The 22,499-nt window shown below is 35.6% G+C and overlaps 1 protein-coding gene across 2 annotated transcripts in view; it reads left to right on the top strand.

The window, feature by feature from the left end:
• The window catches only part of XPO4 (exportin 4), an 81,921-nt gene that overhangs the window by 44,340 nt on the left and 15,082 nt on the right, over positions 1 to 22,499 (top strand). The window contains exons 7-18 of one of the 2 annotated variants that reach the window (XM_050332625.1): positions 1,998 to 2,110; positions 4,538 to 4,695; positions 4,964 to 5,138; positions 9,678 to 9,854; positions 12,024 to 12,166; positions 12,292 to 12,437; positions 13,719 to 13,896; positions 15,664 to 15,823; positions 17,484 to 17,653; positions 18,586 to 18,760; positions 19,870 to 20,163; positions 21,067 to 21,247. In XM_050332625.1, the coding sequence (XP_050188582.1) occupies positions 1,998 to 2,110; positions 4,538 to 4,695; positions 4,964 to 5,138; positions 9,678 to 9,854; positions 12,024 to 12,166; positions 12,292 to 12,437; positions 13,719 to 13,896; positions 15,664 to 15,823; positions 17,484 to 17,653; positions 18,586 to 18,760; positions 19,870 to 20,163; positions 21,067 to 21,247 (2,070 nt within the window). The remainder of the gene's footprint in view (positions 1 to 1,997; positions 2,111 to 4,537; positions 4,696 to 4,963; positions 5,139 to 9,677; positions 9,855 to 12,023; positions 12,167 to 12,291; positions 12,438 to 13,718; positions 13,897 to 15,663; positions 15,824 to 17,483; positions 17,654 to 18,585; positions 18,761 to 19,869; positions 20,164 to 21,066; positions 21,248 to 22,499) is intronic. The other variant, XM_050332626.1, reaches the window with a different exon arrangement.

Raw genomic sequence — 22,499 nt, 5'->3', positions numbered from 1 at the left:
GTTCAGTGAACAGATATTTTACCCACAAATCTCCTATTGTCAGATGTGTCATCAGTCCATTAGCGTGAGAAACAGGACTAAAAATAACAGGATAGGGCTGCTAAATAGTGAGCCTTGTTAAAATAGTGACAGCAAACTAGCCCTTCTTTCATTCCACATGAAAAGCGTTTTGTAGCTGATCCCCTCTGTAGGCTCAACCTAGCAAAGAGCAAATTTATTTTAAGAGATCGATAATGTATCTGTGATTGTCTCCTGATATTGGTGTGTTTCCAAGCCATTTGTTTATTGGAGAGTCACAGCAAAGGGCATTGTTGTTAGTAAACAGTTTTAAAATACTGTTTTGACTAAAACATTCCACATGAAAAGGAAAAAAAGGCATAACTTAATTTTCCAGGTAAAATTAGTTTTAATTTGTAATATTGCTCCTGATAAGGCATGTTTGCTTGTGATATTTAAAATATGGGCATGAAATTGTGGGGTTTTTTCCACTGGGGAGAACCCCAAAGCATTTCTGATCACTTAAATTCCGTCTATATTTCAGAGGGAAGTAAAATAGAAAGTTGTGTGATTTTTAGTTTTTCCCCATTTGAAAGAATGCAGATCTGGTATGGTTCAGCATACACTGATAATTTTTAAAATTGTGAAACTGGTTTTGATTTGCCCTAATGTGAAAATCCCTGATTGTTCTTAGGCAGTATAATGTGCTGACAGCAGTTCTGGACACGTAGCACCAGTGAAGGTCCACTTGGTACTGAGCTGTGGAAAAAGTCCCTGTTTTGGAATGTGGTTTTGCACAGTGTTGTTAGGAATTTTGTTCTGTGGCAGAACTCAGAAGACACATATAACTAAATTATAATTGTGCATCCTACCATCGTGACACAATTCTTCATATTAAAGTAGATGCTTGCTTTAAATATTACTCCCTCAAACAAAACCCATCAAAAGTTAAAGGGTCTACTTTATTGCATGATACCATCATAGAATTTATTTTTTATAGACATAGAAGTAGGTTTTGATACACATTTTTTATAATACCTTATTACTTACAGTACAAAAGTTAATGCAGTTCATTACCAGTAAGTAAATTACGTGCAGCTGAACATGCTGTTACTTACTCTGACGGTTGGGTTAGAAAGGGATCAAGGAGGATAATGTAGGGTTTAAGAAAGACAAATAAAATGTAAGTTGCTGAGTTAAAGCGTTTTTACTACTACTTGGATTGGGTGGTGTCACAAAAGGAAGCACTTCCAAAAATCTTTGAACACTCTTCTGCATGACCAGACAAAGAATTGAACCTGCTTGTTTAAATGTTTTTGCTTATGTCTCCATTTTTCTGTACTAGAACATTTGCAGAATTTTGTAAATTAAGTTATGCCAAAATACACAGTGAGAGCTGAAACAAGTGCAGTAAAATCATGGTTTCACAGTGTGCTCATTTTTCATGTGCGTCTCTTATAAACATGTTTAATATGACGATGCCTTGTGCTGTCTTACGCTTTTGTTCTCGGTGTGATTAGAAAATGTAGATTCATGCAGAGCTAACGTATCTGCATTCTGTGATGCATATTTGGCTATTTAGAAAAATAGGATATAGATTTCACTGAGCTATCTTTAGCTATGGTAAGGCCTTTTTAAAAGCTGCCAGGAAAATTTTTTAGAAAATTATTTCCTATTTTGCATAAATTTTAACACCTGTTAATTGCGGTTGCTTTTTTCCCTTCTCACTGTGTCACATTAGACACTCTGGTTATCAAAGTGATCGTATCGCTATGGTATGTCTCATAATTATGATCAAACCGTTATCTAACATTCCTGGAGCATTCTTTTTTTCAATACTTAATACCTTTTATTCCTTGGCCTCATGCATGAATTATGCTGTGTATGTGAAGAGGCTTAAAGTTTGTTTCCATTACATTCTTTCTGAATGGATCCTGTTGTATCTAGGATTTTTTTAAAGCCAAGTAGGAATGTTATTGTTGACCTTGACACCAGATAACTGGGCAGACATTATATAGCTATGTTTGAATCCTCACAAAATGTGATGCTAAAGCCAACAGAATCCTGGCGCGAGACTCTCCTGGACAGCAGAGTTATGGAGCTTTTCTTTACAGTAAGTTTCTTTCTTCAACTTTCATAGTCCAGACCGCAGGGAAAGCAGCTCCTTCCTGTTCTAAAACTGTATTGTTGGACTCTTCCTTTTGCATCAGGTAGGACTGATTCTGTTAACTTCAGCTTGCTTATCAAAGCAGACAGAAGTATTACCTTTTTCCTAGGTTACTGAATATGTATTTTGCCTATTAATTATTTTAAATTGATAACTGTTAGCTAAAGAGAAAGGTTTTATAGTAATCTAAACTTTTATACATTTAATACTTCTGGGCATATTCTCATCAGACAAAACCAAGCCTGGTGAGCAGTAGTAGAGTATATCTTTGAGATAAGGTGTAAGGGGTCTCAGAAAAGATCAGATGAGCAGTTTGTGTTTGCAGATCTTAAAGCATTTACTCAAGGGAGTAGCTGAAAATAAATAATGTAGTTGTAGTTTTCTAGCCAGTTTCAGCATACTGAATTCTGTACCTCTTTCGTCAGCACAAAGTAAATCCAAACAAGTTAAAATAGAATGTAAGTTAGGAGGGACGAGGAAGAAGTAGTGTTGGGAGAGGGGAATGTAATGCTGAATTTCTATAACTTAAAAACCCTACAGTATTAAAAATGGATAAAACTAGTATTGCTTTCTTTCTGCAACTGTTGGGAGAAGTTTGTAGTCATTACTCAGCTGGGACTTAACTGCAGCAGCAACATATATTGGCTTATAAATTCATTTACTATGCGATTTAACTTACATTACATCTCTTGGGACCTGAGAATTCAGCGTTCTCAAGGTTTTTTCATTTTTGCAAAGCGGAGAAATAATGGGCTCAAAACTTGAACAAAGTTGTTATTAGACAATGTAAATTTAACTCTCCAGTGCTGCTTGACAGTATGTTTGGATATATGTCCTTACTTTATAGGATTTTTTGATGCATTTAATTGTTTTAAAACTTGCAGTAAAAGAAAAAAATTTATCTGTTCCAGTAGTTTTGAAAAGGTGAAAAAATCACTGGCAGAACTCTTAGCAGCTACACACAATCTGAACAGCTGTCTGGACTATCCAGACAGTTGCTACTGTCAGCTGTGAACCTCCACATGCAAATAACTTTTTGGCTTACATTTTAACCCTTCCTCATTTAATAGTATGAACTTGTCAGAGTTAGGTATCTGTTTCCTTGATTGGTTTACAGTTACTTATTTGTGATAAGAAAAAAATTTTTTAATAATATGCAGATTTGTTTTAGTACCTTTGTGTGTTACTTAATAGTAACCAAAGCTTGCCTGTATTTCAGTGAACACTAGCCAGGGCAGTATGCTGTCTGTTTTGGTTTTAGATTCCTGATTTGCAGTGGTTGAGGCTTGTAGTAGTAGCTTGCTGTTTGAAGCAACGTAAGTGAATGGTAGTAATTTTTATTCATTTATCTGATCTGAGAAATTTTAATAGCCTTGCAAAAGTTGGCTGGCCTGCCATGTTAAAATGAGTGCCTCCAGTTCTAATCTCAGCCTCGTGTGGGATGTATATTAGGAAGGGTATTTCTGTTGCAGGGTTTGTTTCTCCTGCTAGTTTGATCTTTCAGGGATTAACTGTGCAGCTAATCCAACTAGTTATGAGTTGGGTGAACTTGCAACTATAACACCACAGAGAAATGGTTAGTGTTTTAACTGCGCTTTTATGTATAATATTGCTGAAATAATTTAACTAAATTTTGCTCCTGGGTGAAAAAATCTACTCTATATTTCTTTATTTATCCAGTAAATCTTATGTGAAAAAACAGGAGGCATGAGCCTAAGAAAATTCTTTAAATCCATACTTGACGATTCAGATAAGTATGTGAGAATATGTTTGTTGAAATAGTAAGGTTATTAATCTAGGAAGTCTCAATAACAAGGAGTAATGACATAACAGTTTGCAGAAATACAGGAAGATTACTGTTGGCCTTGTATAATATGAGGGTGTTGCCAAGGAAGTGATGCATTCATTTTTGTATATGTCTTCAGTGTTTACCTCTGCTAAAGAAGCATCTATATAATCTTGATTGAACTCGTTGACTAACTTTAGCAAGACTCTATAGCCTAGGCATAGTTAGCATAATAGAGATGACTGTCATTATTGCTGTTTTTAGAAGGAGCAGCATGTCTGACTGGCTGGCATCTGTTTCTCTCTTTAAGACATAACATGCAGCAGACAGTTCAGTTTTCAACATGTAGGTGAGCCTTAACTAAATGTTAGTTTCAGTGAGCTAATTCACGGCTTGCGATTTTGTGAGCTGAGTCACAATCTTGACATTTGCCATGGTTTAGGGAGTTGTACAAACCCTCGCATTTCAGACTGAGGGGAAGTTATAGTAAGCTTTTTTTGGTGTGTGCTCTTTTGGATTGAGAGCCATGTGACTGTTGTAAGAACACCCTGTTTTCGTGTATTATTAACTACCTCACTTCCTGAAAGGTACATCGAAAAATCAGAGAAGATACAGATATGGCCCAAGATTCATTACAGTGCCTGGCACAGCTGGCGTCTTTGCACGGGCCAGTCTTTCCTGATGAAGGTTCACAAGTTGATTACCTGGCACACTTCATTGAGGGATTACTGAATACTATCAATGGGTATGTATGCCTGCTCTCTAAATTTAGATGGCATCTTTTAATCTTCAGTTTGGGGTGTAGCGTATCGCTGTGGAGAAGTGGTATGGCTTGCTTATTTCTGGATATAATTTGTACGTATTGTTGGATTGCTTAAATTAAGAAAAGGCAGTTTAAAGTTGGTGGTTCTTACATAATATGAAATAGATTTATTGATTGAAAGTGTATCAACAAAACCTATTCCCTTTTAACATTTTTCTTAATGGCGAAAACCTACTGTTTCTATCTACAGAATTGAAATAGAAGACTCTGAAGCAGTGGGAATTTCCAGTATTATCAGCAACCTAATAACTGTATTTCCTCGCAATATTTTAACGGCCATTCCAAATGAACTTTTCTCTTCATTTGTTAACTGCCTCGCACACCTCACCTGTTCCTTTGGAAGAAGTGCTGCCTTGGAAGAAGTGGTAAGTAGCTGCAAATAGTAGGTAGGCTTTTTCTTTTTCTCTCTATTTGTGATAAGCATAAGTGACATGAGAATTTGGTTGTTTTGTTAATAACTGTTGTGAATTCAGTGCTTTTGTCCTAGATATTTCTGAAATCACATCAAGAGTTTTCTTTTTATTTCACACAATGTAATGACCAAAATTACACACTGTGTGCATCTTTCAGACTTTGTTTTGATTTAAAGCACTTGTCTTAAAATTTTTAGTTTTAAAAAGAATGGATTAATTTAAAAATATTAAAGGCTTAAAATATTACTGACCTACTGTTGTAGGACTTCTCTGAAAACTGTTGTAGGTAGTGAACATGCTACAGTCCCAAAAGCTTAAAATGACTACATGAACATATGGACAGACTGCAAATTAACTGCTGTCAAGAGTTCTGTTTCAGGGTTTCTGTTTTAAGTGAATGTAACCATTAAAATCTGTTGTTAACCCCAAAATTCTAAGCTGTTTAGATCATGCCTTCGTCACTGACACAGTTCAGATGGTAATTGTGTGTACACATCTAGCACATGAACTAAGAGGATTTTTGTTTTCTTCATTCAAATTTTGTTTGTAACACTAAAAGACCAGTGGGGAAGTCCAAGTTTTCTGCTTCTAAAAATTGCATTAAAAATAAAAACTCCTAAGGAGACATAATTCAAGGGAAAAAACCCATAAAAATTAAGGTGAATAATCTTGCACTTAAACTATTTATATGCAGTAGATGTAGATATAAAATGAGATTATCAAGATACCAACCAATATTTCCCTATTAACATGAGAAAGTATGATTTTTTTGCTAGTTTGGTATAATAACTGAGGTTAATTACCTGAGTTTGAAAATAATTATAGAAGTATTTAGTTACGAAGTTGGTGGACATGTTTCATTACTAGAGAACACAGGTGTGTTAATTAAGATTCATTGCAGAGCAGTAGATCATCTCTTCACTGCAAGGTTAAAATGTATTACATTTGACCCAGTGCTTGCTTAAACTTTAAAGTTTTTTCATGTCTTAATCACAAAATTGGTGATTAAATTCAGAATCTGAAATACAGCTGCTTTCCTGACCTTATTGGTCAAATTTTGCTTTGCTTTGGGCATTTTCTAGTAGAATGTTGAATGCGTGTTCTGGTGCTCACTGATACATTTAGGAATGCTCCTGAAGCCCTTACAGAAAAGATAAAAACCACAGGCAGCTGTCATTTAAATTCAAGGGACTAAAGGGAGTTTGTTTCCTCAGTTAGCCTCTTGTTACTTGAGTTCTAGAATATGCAATCATATTTAATGAAAACAGTGCACAACATAATACCATTCAAAACACTTAATTTCTCAGCAAAATCTTACAATAGCCTGTATGCTACCTGGTGAAAAGTTTATTTTGGAAATGACTAGCTAGTTATGCTTAGTGACTGCTACACGTATTTAATCCCATAGGTTTTGCTGAAGAAACTCCTGTCAGTATTAAATGTTCTCAGATTAGGCAACATCAAAATGAGAGAATGCAAGATTTGTTGTTGTTGTTGTTGTTGTTGGGGAATTTTCTCACTGTCCTTCAATCTTTGAATCGTTCTGCGAAAAGAGAAACATTACACTTTCACCCCTCCCGTTCTGTTACTGCTCTTGTAGGTGTCTCAACTTCATGTTGTTTCTCTGATTTTCAGGATTCTGTAGTGGTGTGCCTTCCCAAAAAATAATGCCTATACTTTAACAGTGCATGAGCAATAAGTTGTGCTACCAAGATTTTCAAGTGACTCCCAACTTAGTCCCGATGGTGTAATGATACTGTGTGCTGTGCCTGTAGAAGTACTTTTTTGCATCCCTGGAAACGATCTTTTGGCTTAGGAATGTCCCAGCCATGATTAATGTGTTCCCCAAGCTTCTTGCTTAGAATGTGTGTAGTGATACCTTCTGTGAGTTCACGTGCTGCCTGTAATTAAGAGCTTTTGGATATATAAAATACCATGTGTGTTGGGCTCAGTAGAGTTCTCAGAGCTCTTCAGAAATACAAAGTGCAGCAGAAGGCAGGCAGGCAGGCATCCTCCTTAAGCTTTGCTGGTTAAAAAAGCTGTTTTCCTCATATTTCTGCCACTTTGTGTGCCAGCGGAACATATCATGTGAACACAGCAGAAAGCCCATGAGGGACAAGGAATCTACTTTGCTCAAGACCTGCTATGAAAACTGTCAAAACATGGAGGCACTGAATCAAAATATGCAAACCACTTCAAAGCAGCTAATAGTGTTTTTCAACCAAGGGGGGAAAACCCACAATCCAAGTATCGTGTTCAAACTGTTTCACATTAATCTGCTGCTTAGGTTGACTGAAGGAAGTTAAAACATTTGCCTGAACAGCTACACTGGTGGAGGGAGGGCAGTGAGCTTCAGCAATACTGGGAGTTAGTTTATGGTGCAAGTCGGACCAGTAATCTCTTCCTTTAATGGCACTGGGTCTGAGAGAAAATGCTTATCCACAGCTATGCTCTGCCTTGCTCAACACCTAGTGCTTAGTGCTTTTGCAAAAGTAGAAATCAAATAGTCCATCTGAATTAGTGAAGAGTATGAAGAACAGGATGTTGACTGAAAAGTCAAATTATACTTGACTTTAAATTAAGAAATTATATCAAAGGCCTCTTTTTCGCAAACTGAATCTCAATGCATTGTTCCTGTTTCACGTTAAGTATCATGTGATGGCAGAGATCATGCCAAATTTGGTCTTCTCTGCTGTGCTTCCAACTCTTTCTAGCTTATTGCTGCTTGACAATTTTTTGTAGTGTTCTTCCTTCAAAGGGTCAGCAAACTGTGAAGGAAGAAGGACCAAATTTCTTCTTGTTTCCCATATTAGAGGAGTTACGCACCTTTACTTAAACTTTGGTTGTTTTATCTTGCCTTTCTTGAAGATCTGAGTTCTGATCCATCAGAATGATTCAGCTCTTCAGTCTACAGCACAGCACTTTATCTGTAGGACGTCTTTGGTAGCTCAGATGTAGGTGATCTGAAATAAGGATTGGGATTTTTAGTAGGATCCCTTTGGGACCATATTAATTCACTATGGATAAAATCTTTCTACTATTGGGTATTTATTTTATAGAGGCATATTAGTCCTAGATTGCTTATGAGAATACCTTAGAGTTAAAATAATTTTTCTTCATGGCATTAACTTCTTTATTATCTCTTCAAGTAAATGAATTTGATAAATTTTCAGGGTATTTTGTTCATAAAGACGTCTGTTTATTTGTTTATGCTCTTGATTCTTATAAATTATGAAACGTGTGTAAGTTAATGATGTAAATATGTTACATATGTGTAAAAATATTTCAGGATTGAACGACTGTCTGTAAATTCACGTGACCTTTAGCCAAGTTTTAAAAAGACGTGTTGTGTTGTCCTTCTTCAATTTGTGGCTTATGTTACTGTTGAATACAATTTTACCTCTCTCCTTGTCATCTTCAGCTCTTGTTTTTGTGATTTGCATCAGGGTGTCCCATATTTTAACTTATGCAAATAGGATCACATTGCAGTTACAAAATGATGCAGTGAAGCTATGTTGAAACACTTCCAGCGTGATATCAGCTCTTCCTCTTAATCAGCCAATGTTTTCTTTTTCTTGCCTGTTCATTCAACCATGTTTGTAACTTCACTGGAAGTCAGGAATTCTTGTGTCTGGAGCATGATTAAGGCCTTAATGTCTCTTTATTTCATCAATGAACCATTTTACTAAGCTCTGCTATCTGAAAGTAACTTCTGTGAACCATCCTGTTGGTTAAAACTTGAAGACTTCTTAGAGGGATTTAACATCTTACCAACATGTTTATCTGCACAGTCACACTGGAGGTATTTGAGGTTGGATGTATTTAAAAAAGTTTAATTTTTACATCAAGACAAAAAGTTGATAGTTACGTTAAAAATACTTCTAAAAGAAATGGCCTCTTTGCTGTTCAGGTTTTTCAGTCTGCCTGTAACCCAGGACTTTGTTTTTCAGATAAGTTGTTTCCTTCTGCAGCTTAAGTACTAAATACAAGCATATATGAATAATTAAAAACACGGAGCATCAGTTGGAATGCACCAAGTAATTGCAGATGCAGGCTTATTTTGTGCCATTTCACTGGTTTTTGGTTTGCCTATAGAATGAGAAGTTGTGATTATTCATCAAAACTGGCTACCTGCAGTAAGGTTTCTTGAACACATGGCAGTCTTGCGATAATTTCCTGTGGAACAAAGAATCACTGTCTTTTCTCTCTCTTGATTTCAGTAGTAGTGGAATACATATAAATCTGTGTGCAACATCAGATGAAGAGCAACAGCTAAACATGCTGACAGTTTTTTAAAGCCTAGCAAACACGAAAGCTGCACTGACCTTTTTGATGAATTGCTTCAATCTTGGCTATCCTTAGATGGGTTTTGTGACTGATTTCTTTTTGTTTCAACAGTAGAAGAACATCTGTTTAATAATGAGTATAAGCATGTTCCTCTGGTTTAGTTTAGGAGTAAGATTTTTGATTTGTTTCTTTCATCTCCTACAGCTTGACAAAGATGACATGGTGTATATGGAGGCATATGATAAGTTGCTGGAATCTTGGCTTACTTTGGTACAAGATGACAAACATTTCCATAAAGGTTTCTTTACCCAACATGCTGTTCAAGTCTTTAATTCCTACATTCAGTGCCATCTAGCTGCTCCTGATGGCACAAGGAATTTGGTAAGCCCTCATTCTAGTAGATTTTGATGATGACTTATAGTAACTAGCCCATGTCTTATGTAACTCAAGGCAGCGAGTGTAGAATTGCTATTTGTGACTTTGGAAATGAAAAAATTTACCAATTTGTTACTCAGTTGTCGTTTCCCAGTCTGTTTCTCACATTCTGAAGAAGAAATAAAGAAATGCAAAGTTGGAAATCACTGAAAAAAATTAGAAAAAAATAAACCTGTAATTCAGATCAATGTGTATCTTGCTTTCTTCCCACAGATACAGTGACTAAACTTTTGACCATCCTTCTCTGGATGTCCTTTAGAGTCCTGATTAAAATTCTCAGTGAAGAAATTAAAAGCATTTTTTATGGTTGTTAGCTCCCATACATTACCTTCAAAGTATAATGTATAAATATCTGAAAAAATGTAGATTGACTATGCTCAGGATAGAAGAAACTTGGAATATCATGTGGTCCTTAAGGATAAATTGAATTCCTGATTGAATTTTTGAACAGATGGCTGTTCTAGAGAAAGCCTCAAAGTACATTGAGTTTCTCTTTAGCCATTGAGAAAGAAAACAGATTAGTATATTTGCAAGTAGTCTGGATCTTCCTGAAATAGATTATTTTACCAAAAGTTAGTTGTAGATGTTAGATGAATTGAATTGCATAGATTCAATTCAATAACTGTATAAAATCTCTCTTTAGTTTGATGCTGTGCAAAGATCTCTGAGATACCTCATTCTGAAAGGCACCATATAAAACTTAATTCTGCTATCTCAATATGTAACAGATGGTAATAACAGTGCCAAAACCAAGAGAAATATTTCACAAGAGAACTTGAATTCATATCAGGCGGTCTTGACATAACTTGTATACACAGGTTAATTCATGTCATTCTGTGAGATAAGTCATTTATCCCATGGGTAACCTTTTAAAAGCCACAGCTGGCGTTTTAGAATGCTTCTTGTTCAATATCAAAGCAGTAACAGGAACTTTCAATCCCTGCTTTGAGAGAAGAGGCTCACCCTTCAGTAAACAGCTGCAACTTTGAAGTTGCCAAAAGAGAATGATTTGCTGGGTTACATAAAGAAAAGATGGGTTAAAAGCACTTGGTATAAGGAGTTGTGTGTGGATCCAGTTTTCCAGGACCTCTGTAGAAATAAAGCAGACTGATAGCTTTCTTTCTTATATTTTACTTTATTACTTGCATAAATTTTATGATTATTCAAGATTTTTTATTGATACTTAGTTTCTACATATCATGGTTTATCTCTTCAAGGAATAAGATCTGATTTTTTTTTAATAGTTTTATAATGCAACCAAGATAAACTGAGAAATTGAACAGTGCAACTTTGCATCAGCAAACAATAAAACTGAGATGATGATGATTATTAGTCTTCTGTTCTCCTGTGGTTACAGCATTTATGTTTTAAAGTACTTTTTTATTTTTAAATAGTATTTTTTAAACTACTATTTTCTCTCAAACAGTAGGTTATGGAAAATCCTTAATGAAAGAGGTGATTTTTCATTTCATCTTGAAAAATACTACCTATTACGTGATTTATGTAAGATCTCAGACAATTGACAACAATATCTTCGACTAATGAATAGAAGAAAGCATGGAAGTTCCAGTATTTAAAATGGTTCTTGGCTTGCTATATACGTGATTTGAAGTGCAAATGTACTTCAGCAATCTTTTGATCATTGGTTTTGCAGGCCATCTCTGTGAGCCAGAGTAGTTCAGCACCGTATGTCACACTTCTAGCAGTGGATACACAACAGAGCTGATTTATAAAGTGTAGAGAAGCTGCTTTGCTATTGACTAGCCTGTGTTTGAACTATTAATGACAAGTATCAATTTTCATAAGTGCTATTCTTAACACTTTTCACAGTGAATCTTTTGACTTGAGAGCACTATTGGAAACAGTAGCAAATAGACAAATTAACTGGATGTGGCATTTTGCTAATGAGTTTGTAAAATTACAATTTTAAAACAATATGAACCCATGTTGACTCTGTTTAACTCCTCTGTGTGTAATTTAGTACAAAGTTGTTGTTCATCCATGTAAAATACCTTGAAAGAAAGTGCCAAAATAATGCAGAAAACTGTGGTGGTGGTAAATGTAACAAGTATGACTCTTAACTGTTTGCTTCTAATTTTGTTAAAATAACCAAAGACTGCCAATGGTGTGGCCTCTCGGGAAGAAGAAGAAATAAGTGAGCTGCAGGAAGATGACAGAGACCAGTTCTGTGACCAGTTGGCCAGTGTAGGCATGCTGGGGAGAATTGCTGCAGAACACTGTATACCTCTTCTTACAAGGTAAGTACAAAAAAAAAAAAAAATAGTCATGAATGCAAACCAGTAAAGCCATCACATATGAAATACCTGAGTTGGCTGAAACAGTTTAAAAGCAGTGAAGTTATTTTATTGTTATTTGTCCACAGTTTGTTAGAAGACCGAGTGACAAGGCTGCATGGTCAGTTGCAAAGACATCAGCAGCAGTTACTTGCCTCACCAGCATCAGGTTCAATTGACAATAAAGTGCTTGATGACCTGTATGAGGATATTCATTGGCTTATTTTAGTCACAGGTTAGTGAACAGTTTTAAATAGTACTTATGCTGGTAGTATTGTTGCAACTGGGACACCTTAGGAAAAAAAAAAAACCCTGTATATCAACTACTCTTAATTGACTTTACCTTTTATCCTTTATGATAATTTCTTCTTACATAGAGTACTTGCGAAGTCTTTGTTTTACTTTCATCTGCCTGAATAACATGAATGTTTAAAAGACTGATGAAATCCCTACATGAGATAAAGTCCTTTGGAAATGCCCACAACTAATTTTATTACAGATTTCAGCTCTGTTATCAGTCAGCCTATTCAAGAAATTAGTCTGTTCATGGTACCAGTGGTATTGTCTGAGGGCACATGACTTTGTAAGGGAACCAGTGTGAGATCAGGATAATGGTAGTACTCAGTGGTGACCAAGAATCAAGTTCTAGAATTTCTCAGTGCTGATGATCCATGTCCTGCCATTTTGTTATGTTTCAGGGAAGTTGATTTTAGAACCTTTTCAGTTTTGAATTTTAGATGGAAATATTTTACTTATGTTTGCAAAACATAATAACTATTACTTTGTTAGAAAAAATATATAAATTATTATACATTTTGTAGGATTGTATTCTAATATGTATTTTATGGGAATTTTTTTTATATCTGATGTTTTAATCACTCAGATGTTGACATGAATGTACTTATAATTTCATAAGACTGTGGAATGGAGTTTGTTTGTAGCTCACAGATCAGACAATGAAAACTCAACTAAAGCTGGAATTAATATTATCTGGATACCAGAGTATTGTATAAAATCCCATGCTTCACCTGATCTGCAGTTGCTCTGCAAGGGAAACTGTATTACAGGCCGTGTATTTGATGTCTGAAAACCTCTAACAGATTTGAAATGTTAGCAAAACAGAAGTCCCAAATGAGATGAACCCAATGGGGAAACTGTAAAATCAAGGCTTTTTTTATCATGTAACAGAAGAAAAAAGTCACACCAAAATGTTTAGGGATGTCCCTCTCCCAGATAGTTGAATTGACTGTAGCACTTTTACATGAAGCAAAATTTACCTCTTTTTTAGTTATTTTTTATATTGCTGGTTTCTTCTTGTCATTTTAGGTTTTTCTCTGCTGAAATGCTTTAAGGATTTCAAAGTTAACTCCTTTTTATTTAAGCAGCATTAGTCAGGTTGTACAAAAATTTGGTTCTGGTGTGATGTTTGCAGTTAAGCCAATGGATTCTCTAATCAGAAAGCCGTAAGTTAACCTAGGGTAGAAGGTTGTGAACACTCTTTCTTTTTTAATGTAAGGCTACCTCTTGGCTAATGATACTCAGGGAGAGACTCCGCTAATACCTCCAGAAGTAATGGAATATTCCATTAAACATTCAACTGAGGTTGACATCAATACAACACTTCAGATTCTGGGATCTCCAGGAGAAAAGGCCTCTTCCATCCCAGGGTACAACAGAACTGATTCTGTAATTAGGTAAGGATGTACCTTGTGCTATTAAGTTTGTTAAATGCTTTTTAAGAGAAAAAATAAGAATGTGAGTGGACTTTGGTGAATGTGAAAAGTAAAGAAGCAGTACTGAAAAACTGAACATTGAAAAAGAAATGTCTTGTTTAACTACTATTAAAGTAAGGGCAAGTGATTTAGAAGAATGGTTTTACAGCAGTCATATTAAGGTAATGCTGTAAAAGAGCATTAAGAAAAGATGAAAAGGATGAAGTGGGGGTTTTTGTGTTTTGTTCGTTGGTTGGTTGGTTTTTTGTGGGGAGGTTGTTTGTTTGTTGGGGGGGGGCGTTAGGTTTTTTTTTTGTTTTTTAGGATAAAGAAAGGCAGGGTAAATATAGATGATATTTCAAGTCAAGGTAATCCAGGGAAGGACTGAAAAGAAAAATGAGAGTAAGGTATCAAAACAGACAACGCTGAGTCAAGATGGGAATGCTGAAGTGACTAGATGGACCTAATACCTAATAATCTTAACAGAGGACATGAGCCAAAGTCTTGGAAATAAGTAGAAATATTTTTATATCTCTACTGAAAATTCCTCTGTTATCTATCTGTTACAGAGATTCCCTAAAAGTATTTAAGTAAAAAAAATTGGTAGATCAAGATCTTTAGATAATAATATACTCTAAAATTCATACAGCACATGTGCATCTTAAGCTAATGCTTTCCAGAGCATCAGCAGAGCTTGTCTGCTGTGAACATGAGTTACTGCTCGAGTTTGGCACATATCACTGTTAGCTCATGAAAGAAGCAGGAGAGATTTCCCTTCCTTTATGCAAGAAGGCTGATGCCGATGAAGGACTCCTTAGTTTGAATCTTCACAATACAGAAGATTTCATTCAACTCTTAATTGACATGGAAGATTCTTCACCCAAGATTAGTTGTTGTGTACTTAAAAGTCTTCTGGGAAGAAGCTAGAAAAAATGGATCTTCATTAGCAATGATGTATGTGCCTAATGTTTAGAAGCTTGAAATATCTCCTGCTGATACTATTGGCTGCTTCAAAAAGTGGTCACTGAACAGGATTTCTTGATGCAGTGTTTCAGTGGTGAGGAATAAAGTTAGATCTAAATAAGGAGAGATTTTAGGATCTCTCTCAACAGCTCTGAAATGTCTTCAAGATACAACCCACTGTCAACTCCTAAATTTCTTGTGCACTATCATGTTCTTACAAAATTTGACATACTGCAAAAACTAATATTTAATGTTGTTTTATAGACTGATTTTATTAACGTGATCACGTGATGTTCTGCTATTTCAGACTGGTTTTCTGCAGCAATAAACAAGAGATAAATTTAAAAAATGGTCATTTCTCTATTTGTTTTTTAGTATGCATCACACTGTGACAGCTACATAATTAGGACTGATTTGGTCAGTAAACTTTCTGGTGCAAGGAGGGGAGAAGCAGCTTTTCAAAAAAGCTTTTCAAGCACTCCAAGTAGTAGTCCATTTGTCACAATACTTGTGAGCATTCTTTGTTGCAGTAATTTTCATGTCAAAGTTCACCTTTTAAAGCATAATTTTTGAGGATACTTGCCAGTCTGTCCTACCTCTCTCTCTCCCTCTCTCCTTGCGTTTCAAGAAACAATAAATTCAGGTGCTTTTTGCTTGATTAGAGTTGAACTGCTTTGTGTTATCCAGATCCACCTGTCATATTTGGTGAAAAATGGAAATGTTTGTTAGTTGCTTTGCTTCTCCAAAAACCACTCTCAGCATCCTCATTGTATTTTAAATCTGCAGGTTGTTATCTGCTATTTTAAGAGTGTCAGAAGTAGAATCTAGAGCAATAAGGGCAAATCTCACCCACCTCCTGAGCCCCCAGATGGGCAAAGATATTGTGTGGTTCCTCAAGCGCTGGGCAAAGACTTACCTCCTAGTAGATGAAAAGTTGTATGATCAGGTAAGGATATAACTTTTATGAATTAATTGGTGAGTATTAGCAATAATATTACCCTGTGAATGCAGATGTCAGTGTAGCTGTTTAAAAGAGCAGTGCTAAAGCATTTTTAGTGTTAAATGTGTTGTGGCTTATTTTGGAATTTGAAATTTGATGTTTTCTTCCATTTGTTAATTAGAAATACAAGTTGTTAGGGGACTCTTCTTGCACATTTTGCTGCAAATGTGATATTTTAATTTTTTTTTGGTAGCCATCACCATAGCAGAATAACATAGTGCTCTCAGGCCGCATAGTGGGGTGAAACTCACTGACTTACTGATTTTATAAGCTACTTCTGACTGCACATCAGATCTTACAGTTCATCTCTAATACAGGGGTTGCCCTTGATGGACAATTTAGTGAGTAACCTGCTGACAATTATGAGATATTTAACACCATCACAAAGTAGTGTACATTAGCTAATGTCATGCTACTTTCTCTCTGTCCCTGTTCTCATTGTATATACCGTGATTTCAACAATACATTCTTTGTAAAGGGCAACTTCATATCATGTTTGGACAGCACTAATCCTGATTAGAATTTGACCCTGATTTTGCTTATCGAACTAACTGTAATCCAGCTGGCTCACAGAGGCCACTTGTCTTGAGGAGGTCCTGTTGGCTCTAACTTTTTGAGAAGGAAGCCTCCTCCTCCTCCCTTTATTTCAACTATTGAAGCAACTAAGAATACTAATGCTTCAGGAGGCCCCTCCTTAACAAAAATAGGTATACCATAGACTTGCAGATATTTGCAATAGTACTATTTAGCTTGTACATAAAAGCACAGCTAAGAATTTATAAAGGTACCAGCTGGGGAAGAATTGGAGAGCATGTTAGGAGATCCATGTTAAAAATGATGTCAAGAAACAAAACAGAACATCTAGGAAATGCACACATTTATTTCGTGTTGACATATGGAAGTGATTGAAACCTCTATTTAAACTTTATGCTCAGTCATGTATATATCATGAGTTTTAACGTTAGAAATGTTAGTGGTGTGCTGACAGGGAGCCCCTGCACAATTACTGAAAAAGTCTTTGGATTTCATTCTTGAGAAGCTTTTTTTTAAAGTCAGGAGAACAGGCAATTTCAAGGAAGCATATTTTAGTGTGCCAGGACCATTGTGAGACATTTTTCCTAAAAGATGTGTAGATTGAAGGAAGCATCTGCAGAAAGCAGATGCAGAAAAATTGAGTTGAAAATAGATTTTTAAAGATTTGATCTAGATGAAGAGCTAGATTTATTTCTAATAACTTTTATCGCTGAATTTTGAGGAATTTTGTCATAAATTCATGAAAACTCTTCTAGGACATGATTTCGGGATCTTTCTTTTAATTATCAATGCTTTTGAACTTTCTTTGGCCTTAAAAGCTACACATACTCAAACCTGATTTTGTAATAAGGTTGAAACTTTTCTTTGTTTTAGGTGTTGTGCTTAAAATTGCAAAATAAATTTGGCAAAGATTTTTCTTTTACGTGTATTCTTTGCCTTTGTCTGTGTAACATTTGTGTGACTTAAGTAGGAAAGAAGTGACAGCCTGAAAAGAATTTGCTGACAATGATTACCATACACTTTGGGCTTCTGGCGTCTGTAAAACTCACTCATTTTAATGCTTTTCTTATAGATAAGTCTGCCATTTAGTACAGCATTTGGTGCTGATACAGAGGGTTCCCAGTGGATTGTGGGTTACCTTTTAGAAAAAGTGATCAGTAACCTGGCAGTGTGGAGTTCAGAGCAGGACCTTGCAAATGATACTGTACAGCTGCTAGTAACATTAGTGGAAAGGAGAGAGCGGTAAGTTGCTATACCTCTGGAAGTCAAAACATTTCTTTTGCTTCCTTTAAAGTTTTTTGGCCAAAGTAATCCAGATGTAGGGCACTTCATATTTACGTTTCTGTAAGTCAGATTACTTTAGTAACATACTATAACTGAGAAAAAACCCCAACAAAGTTGTCTAACAAAGTGAGGAGTGAGACCTATATTTGACAAAACATCACGTAATTTTTGTTATTGTTTAGACGTGTACTCTCCTTACTTTTACCTTTGTGCCTCACTCTTAAAGTGAGGGGGGAAGAAAACCCTCTCCAGGTCTCCCCTCTTATTGCAGGGATTTTTGTGTTATTAATTTTTGTTGATTAAGAGTTCAGATATTGGCTAAACCAGTATAAAATGTGGTTTTTAAACATATGTTGGTTTTTTTTTAAAATCCAGGATTTTGTGGATTCAGACAAATTACAGAAAGTTTTCTTTGGTATTGCATACTGTGAAGCAGGAAATTCTTGAATGTTTTAATTCTGTGAAATGACGTGAAATCATACATTCACAGTCTGATAAAAGACTGTTCTGAAGCTTGAGGATTTTTCTTTTAAAAAAATTAAAACCCCACAGGAGCCAGTTTTGGAATAAACTGCTTATATTATCATGACATAATGAGACTAAGCTTTTAATCCATGCAATATGTCCATTAACTCTCTGTGTATGTGCATAAAACTAAAGCACTTCCCTGCTTTTCTCTCATATGAATGGATATATTTTCAGAGTATATGCTTTAGAAATCTTAGACCTCAGGCACTAGTAAGATGAAAATCAAAAGGCAATTTAGCCTTAGAATAGAGCAATTTTTTTCAAAAAAACTTAACAAACTTCTGACAACCGCTAGCAACCTGATGTGCTTTGTTGATACAATTTTGCGAAGTCCTTATTTAAACTGTTTTTCCCTCTTTTAGGGCAAACTTAGTTATTCAGTGTGAAAACTGGTGGAATTTAGCTAAACAGTTTGCAAGGCGAAGCCCTCCTCTTCATTATTTGTCCAGTTCTGTGCAGAGAACACTAATGAAAGCTTTAGTTTTAGGAGGTTTTGCTCACATGGATACAGAAACAAAGCAACAATACTGGACAGAGGTAAGCTGTTCTGGTGCTTTTATTACCTCCACTTTAGCAAGCAGTACAACAAGTTAATTTAGGGAGTTTTATGGTGGCACAAAGTAAACTCATATAACATATTTTTGGTTTTAATATCCAATTAATTTTAAAAATTATTTTCTCTTTGAAGGTCAGTAGTCATATGTCTTGTATCTAAATTGTATCTAAAATATCTCAACTTAAACAGAAACCTCTAATAATTAACTTCAAGCTTTCTGAAGCAAATACGACAACAATATGCTTAAAAGCGGTTATTATTAAAGATACAATAATTTTCCTTGAACTGTGCCATTTCTTCTTTTATTTTAATTTGGTGGTGTTATGAATTATTTAGTTATTCACTTAATGATAACAACAGTAAGTAAAAAGGTAACGTGGAACATAACAAAGAGCCTTGACCAGCTCTTTGTGCCTTGGCTTTAATGGACATTAAAGCTCAGACATTTAATACCGGAAAGGCTGGTGCAAGAAAGTAGCTGAAATGTCATCAGGAAGCACCACAGGAGTTTGTAAAGCACTGACCTTCTGAGAAAACCTTGCTTTTATTAGCAGAGCTATGAACTTAGTGATTTAAGGTACAACTATAACGCACTGGAAGAAATTGGAAAAAAAAACCAATTATTTTTATGGAAGTTTCTAAATTGTTTCTAAACACAGCTGACGACAGAAGTGATTGCACTATTTAGAATCATAATATGGCAATGATAAGTGTGAACGTTAATCCTAATGCTTTCATTGTTAACAATTTTTTCTCCTAATACTGCATTTGGGAGAGAACCAAATAGTGTGAGCCAGAGAAGGTCACTGTCATTCTTTGCAACACTACAAAATAACCTAAAATACTTATGGAGGTGCCATTTTAAAACCTGTGGGCAAGTAATGATGGGTAATGAGAAGCACTAATCGCTACCACTTCAGCTTATGTTAATGTGGCAGACAATAACATAACTGAGCCACTGGAAACTGGAAGTGGTTGATTCTTGTACTGCCATGCCAAAAGCAACCCACGAGCTTGCCAGATTACTTGAACCTTACATCTCATATAGTAATATGCTTATCTTAATGTTCCTTTTCTAAAAAATTTCAAGGTTCTTCAGCCACTTCAGCAGCGATTCTTGAATGTGATAAACCAGGAAAACTTTCAGCAGATCTGTCAGGAGGAAGAAGTGAAACAGGAAATCACTGCTACATTAGAAGCACTCTGTGGCATTGCTGAGGCTACCCAGATTGATAACGTAGCAATTCTCTTCAATTTCCTAATGGACTTCCTTAATAATTGCATTGGATTAATGGAAGTATACAAAAACACACCAGAGACTGTTAACCTCATAATAGAAGTCTTTGTTGAAGTTGCACATAAACAAATTTGCTATCTTGGAGAGGTAAATACAGCCAGAAGGGGAAGGAGGGGGAAGAGTGTTTGTGTGCATGTGCATACAGTGCTGTTCCTTAAACAAAATATAGTGTAGTGATTTTTACATGTAGTGATTTTTACATAGAGAAAGAAAGGCTATGTGTTCACATCTGTTAAGGAACTCCTTTGTTTTAAAACATACGCTTGCAAAGATTAAAAGGATATTTAAACTGTTCGTATACCAATAAATTTAAGCACAATTTATCACTAGTCTAACTCTATGCATGGGTGGCAGAAGAGGACAGACCATGCTGAGTACTTTTTTTTTTAACTGTATCAAACTTTTTCAAAGTCTGATCTAAGAGAATTGCAGCACTGTTTTATGTGACAAATGTATACCAAAGAGACAGTGGTCCTAGACAAGGCATTAATAGATACCAAGAAGTTAACAGTTAAAATAAATTTTGAGTCCGTGCAGTGTGCTTACATCTTTGCACCACTGGCTAATTTTACTATCGCATCTAAAAGAGTTCCAGCCTATTCCAAACTGGATATGCACAATGTAGTGTGACTCGAAACTTTTATAGCTGAAGTGTGCCCCAAGGGATTTTGTTGGTTATCTAGTTCGTGAGAGTGATGAGACGTGTCCTCCTGTCCCAAGCCACTCATCTGGGTTTTTTTGTTAAGATTCAGAAATCGATAAAAGTAGTGGTCTGCTGTTTTAATCAACAGCACATCAATATACAACTGTAAGTGTTCTGACTGTTTAAGGTGGCTGTTTCCTTGATGATATTTGTGCAGTTGTTACAAAATGTAGTCATATACTGAAATTAAAATCTTGAAGTATTGTCTACCAAGTAATACCATCTTAAAACAAAATAGTCACTTTTAGCATATGGAAGTTTTCTTACTATGTAACATTGTTTTATAGGCCAAAGCCATGAACTTGTATGAGGCCTGCCTAACTCTGCTCCAGGTGTATTCTAAGAATAATTTAGGTCGACAACGGATAGATGTTACAGCAGAAGAAGACCAGTACCAGGATCTCCTTCTTATTATGGAGCTTCTCACTAATCTTCTATCAAAAGAATTCATAGATTTCAGTGATACAGGTATTAAGGAACTGGTAATTGCTAAACCACAACTTGTGTTCTAAACTGTAAGAACTGTTGTGGGGAATGTGTTCAATCCATGTAAAGTGAAAACTGAAGTTTAGGCTTGACTAGATCTGGATATGGAAATTACTGTTTAATGTGCCAGTAGCAAAGGAAGGACTTTCCCTCGTATTCTGGCATCTGAAAATATTATTGCTCTCATAAAATAAATAGGGCATACATGAAACAGCTTGAAATCTGAATGTTGCAAGTCTGAACATGTAGTAGCAGCAGTTTCATAACAAAAAGCCCATAGAGAAGTTGGAGTAGTAAACTAATGCAAGAGGGCAGGTGTATCGTCTTCTTAGTATAGGATTCAGCTTTTGTGAAATGTTAAACTCATTAAAATTCCATCATGTTTGAGCATCTTCTGTTTTCCTCTTTCACAGAAGATGTTTTATGGTTTGTGGCTGTAATTAAGGGTGCCTTTTTGTATCCCAGCCTGTTACTTTTTTACGTGTATTTACCACTTAAAATTGCAGTTCTCCTGAATATGATCTGCCAGTTCTAGCTTATCTGTTGTGCATTGCTTTTGAATAAGCAAAACCACATTTGCATGGTTCAGATCTCACCATGCATTTAAGCTTGCACAGAAAAGAACCTAGGCAGATTCGGTTTGATACCAGGCATGTTTTGATGTTGTTCATTGCTTTTCTGAGGTACGCCTTAAAAGAGAGAACCTTGTACTCCAAAGTTCAGTGCTATTTCGTTCTACTTTTTCACCCTGCATGCACAACACAAATACAGAACCAGATATAGACTTTGTTCATTGAATGGACAACCAAGTGCTATGTAACGTATTCTCTTTGAGATTTGGATGTTAGTTGTGTGGAAAACAACTTAAAGTAAAATGCTTACCATGACACTAAGTAATGTGAATAAAACCTGAACGTAATGCCCAGAGATCAAAATGTATTGCAAGTTGACTGCATACTGCTGCTGACTCAATGCAGGAAGGTCACTGTCAGCTGATGGGAAATGTAGGTCTTGCCTGTAACTGGAGAAAACTTGGCAACAACCAAATGACAGAATTTTCTATATTAACTTACCATTCTTTTTCTCCTTCTGTTTATAAAAGATATTAAAACATATGTAAATATTATATATATACACACACATATATAGTACAAAAATGCAGTAATATTTGTATTAATGATCTGTGTGAAGGCACGAAGCAGCTATCACTAGAAACAAATGCAATGTTCTGTAA

Source organism: Myiozetetes cayanensis, unplaced genomic scaffold (assembly GCF_022539395.1).
Source record: "Myiozetetes cayanensis isolate MyiCay16 unplaced genomic scaffold, myiCay2020 scf5-8, whole genome shotgun sequence".
Lineage (NCBI taxonomy): Eukaryota > Metazoa > Chordata > Aves > Passeriformes > Tyrannidae > Myiozetetes > Myiozetetes cayanensis.
Note: the sequence above shows the minus strand (reverse complement) of the source record. Positions and strands in the feature narration are given on the sequence as shown.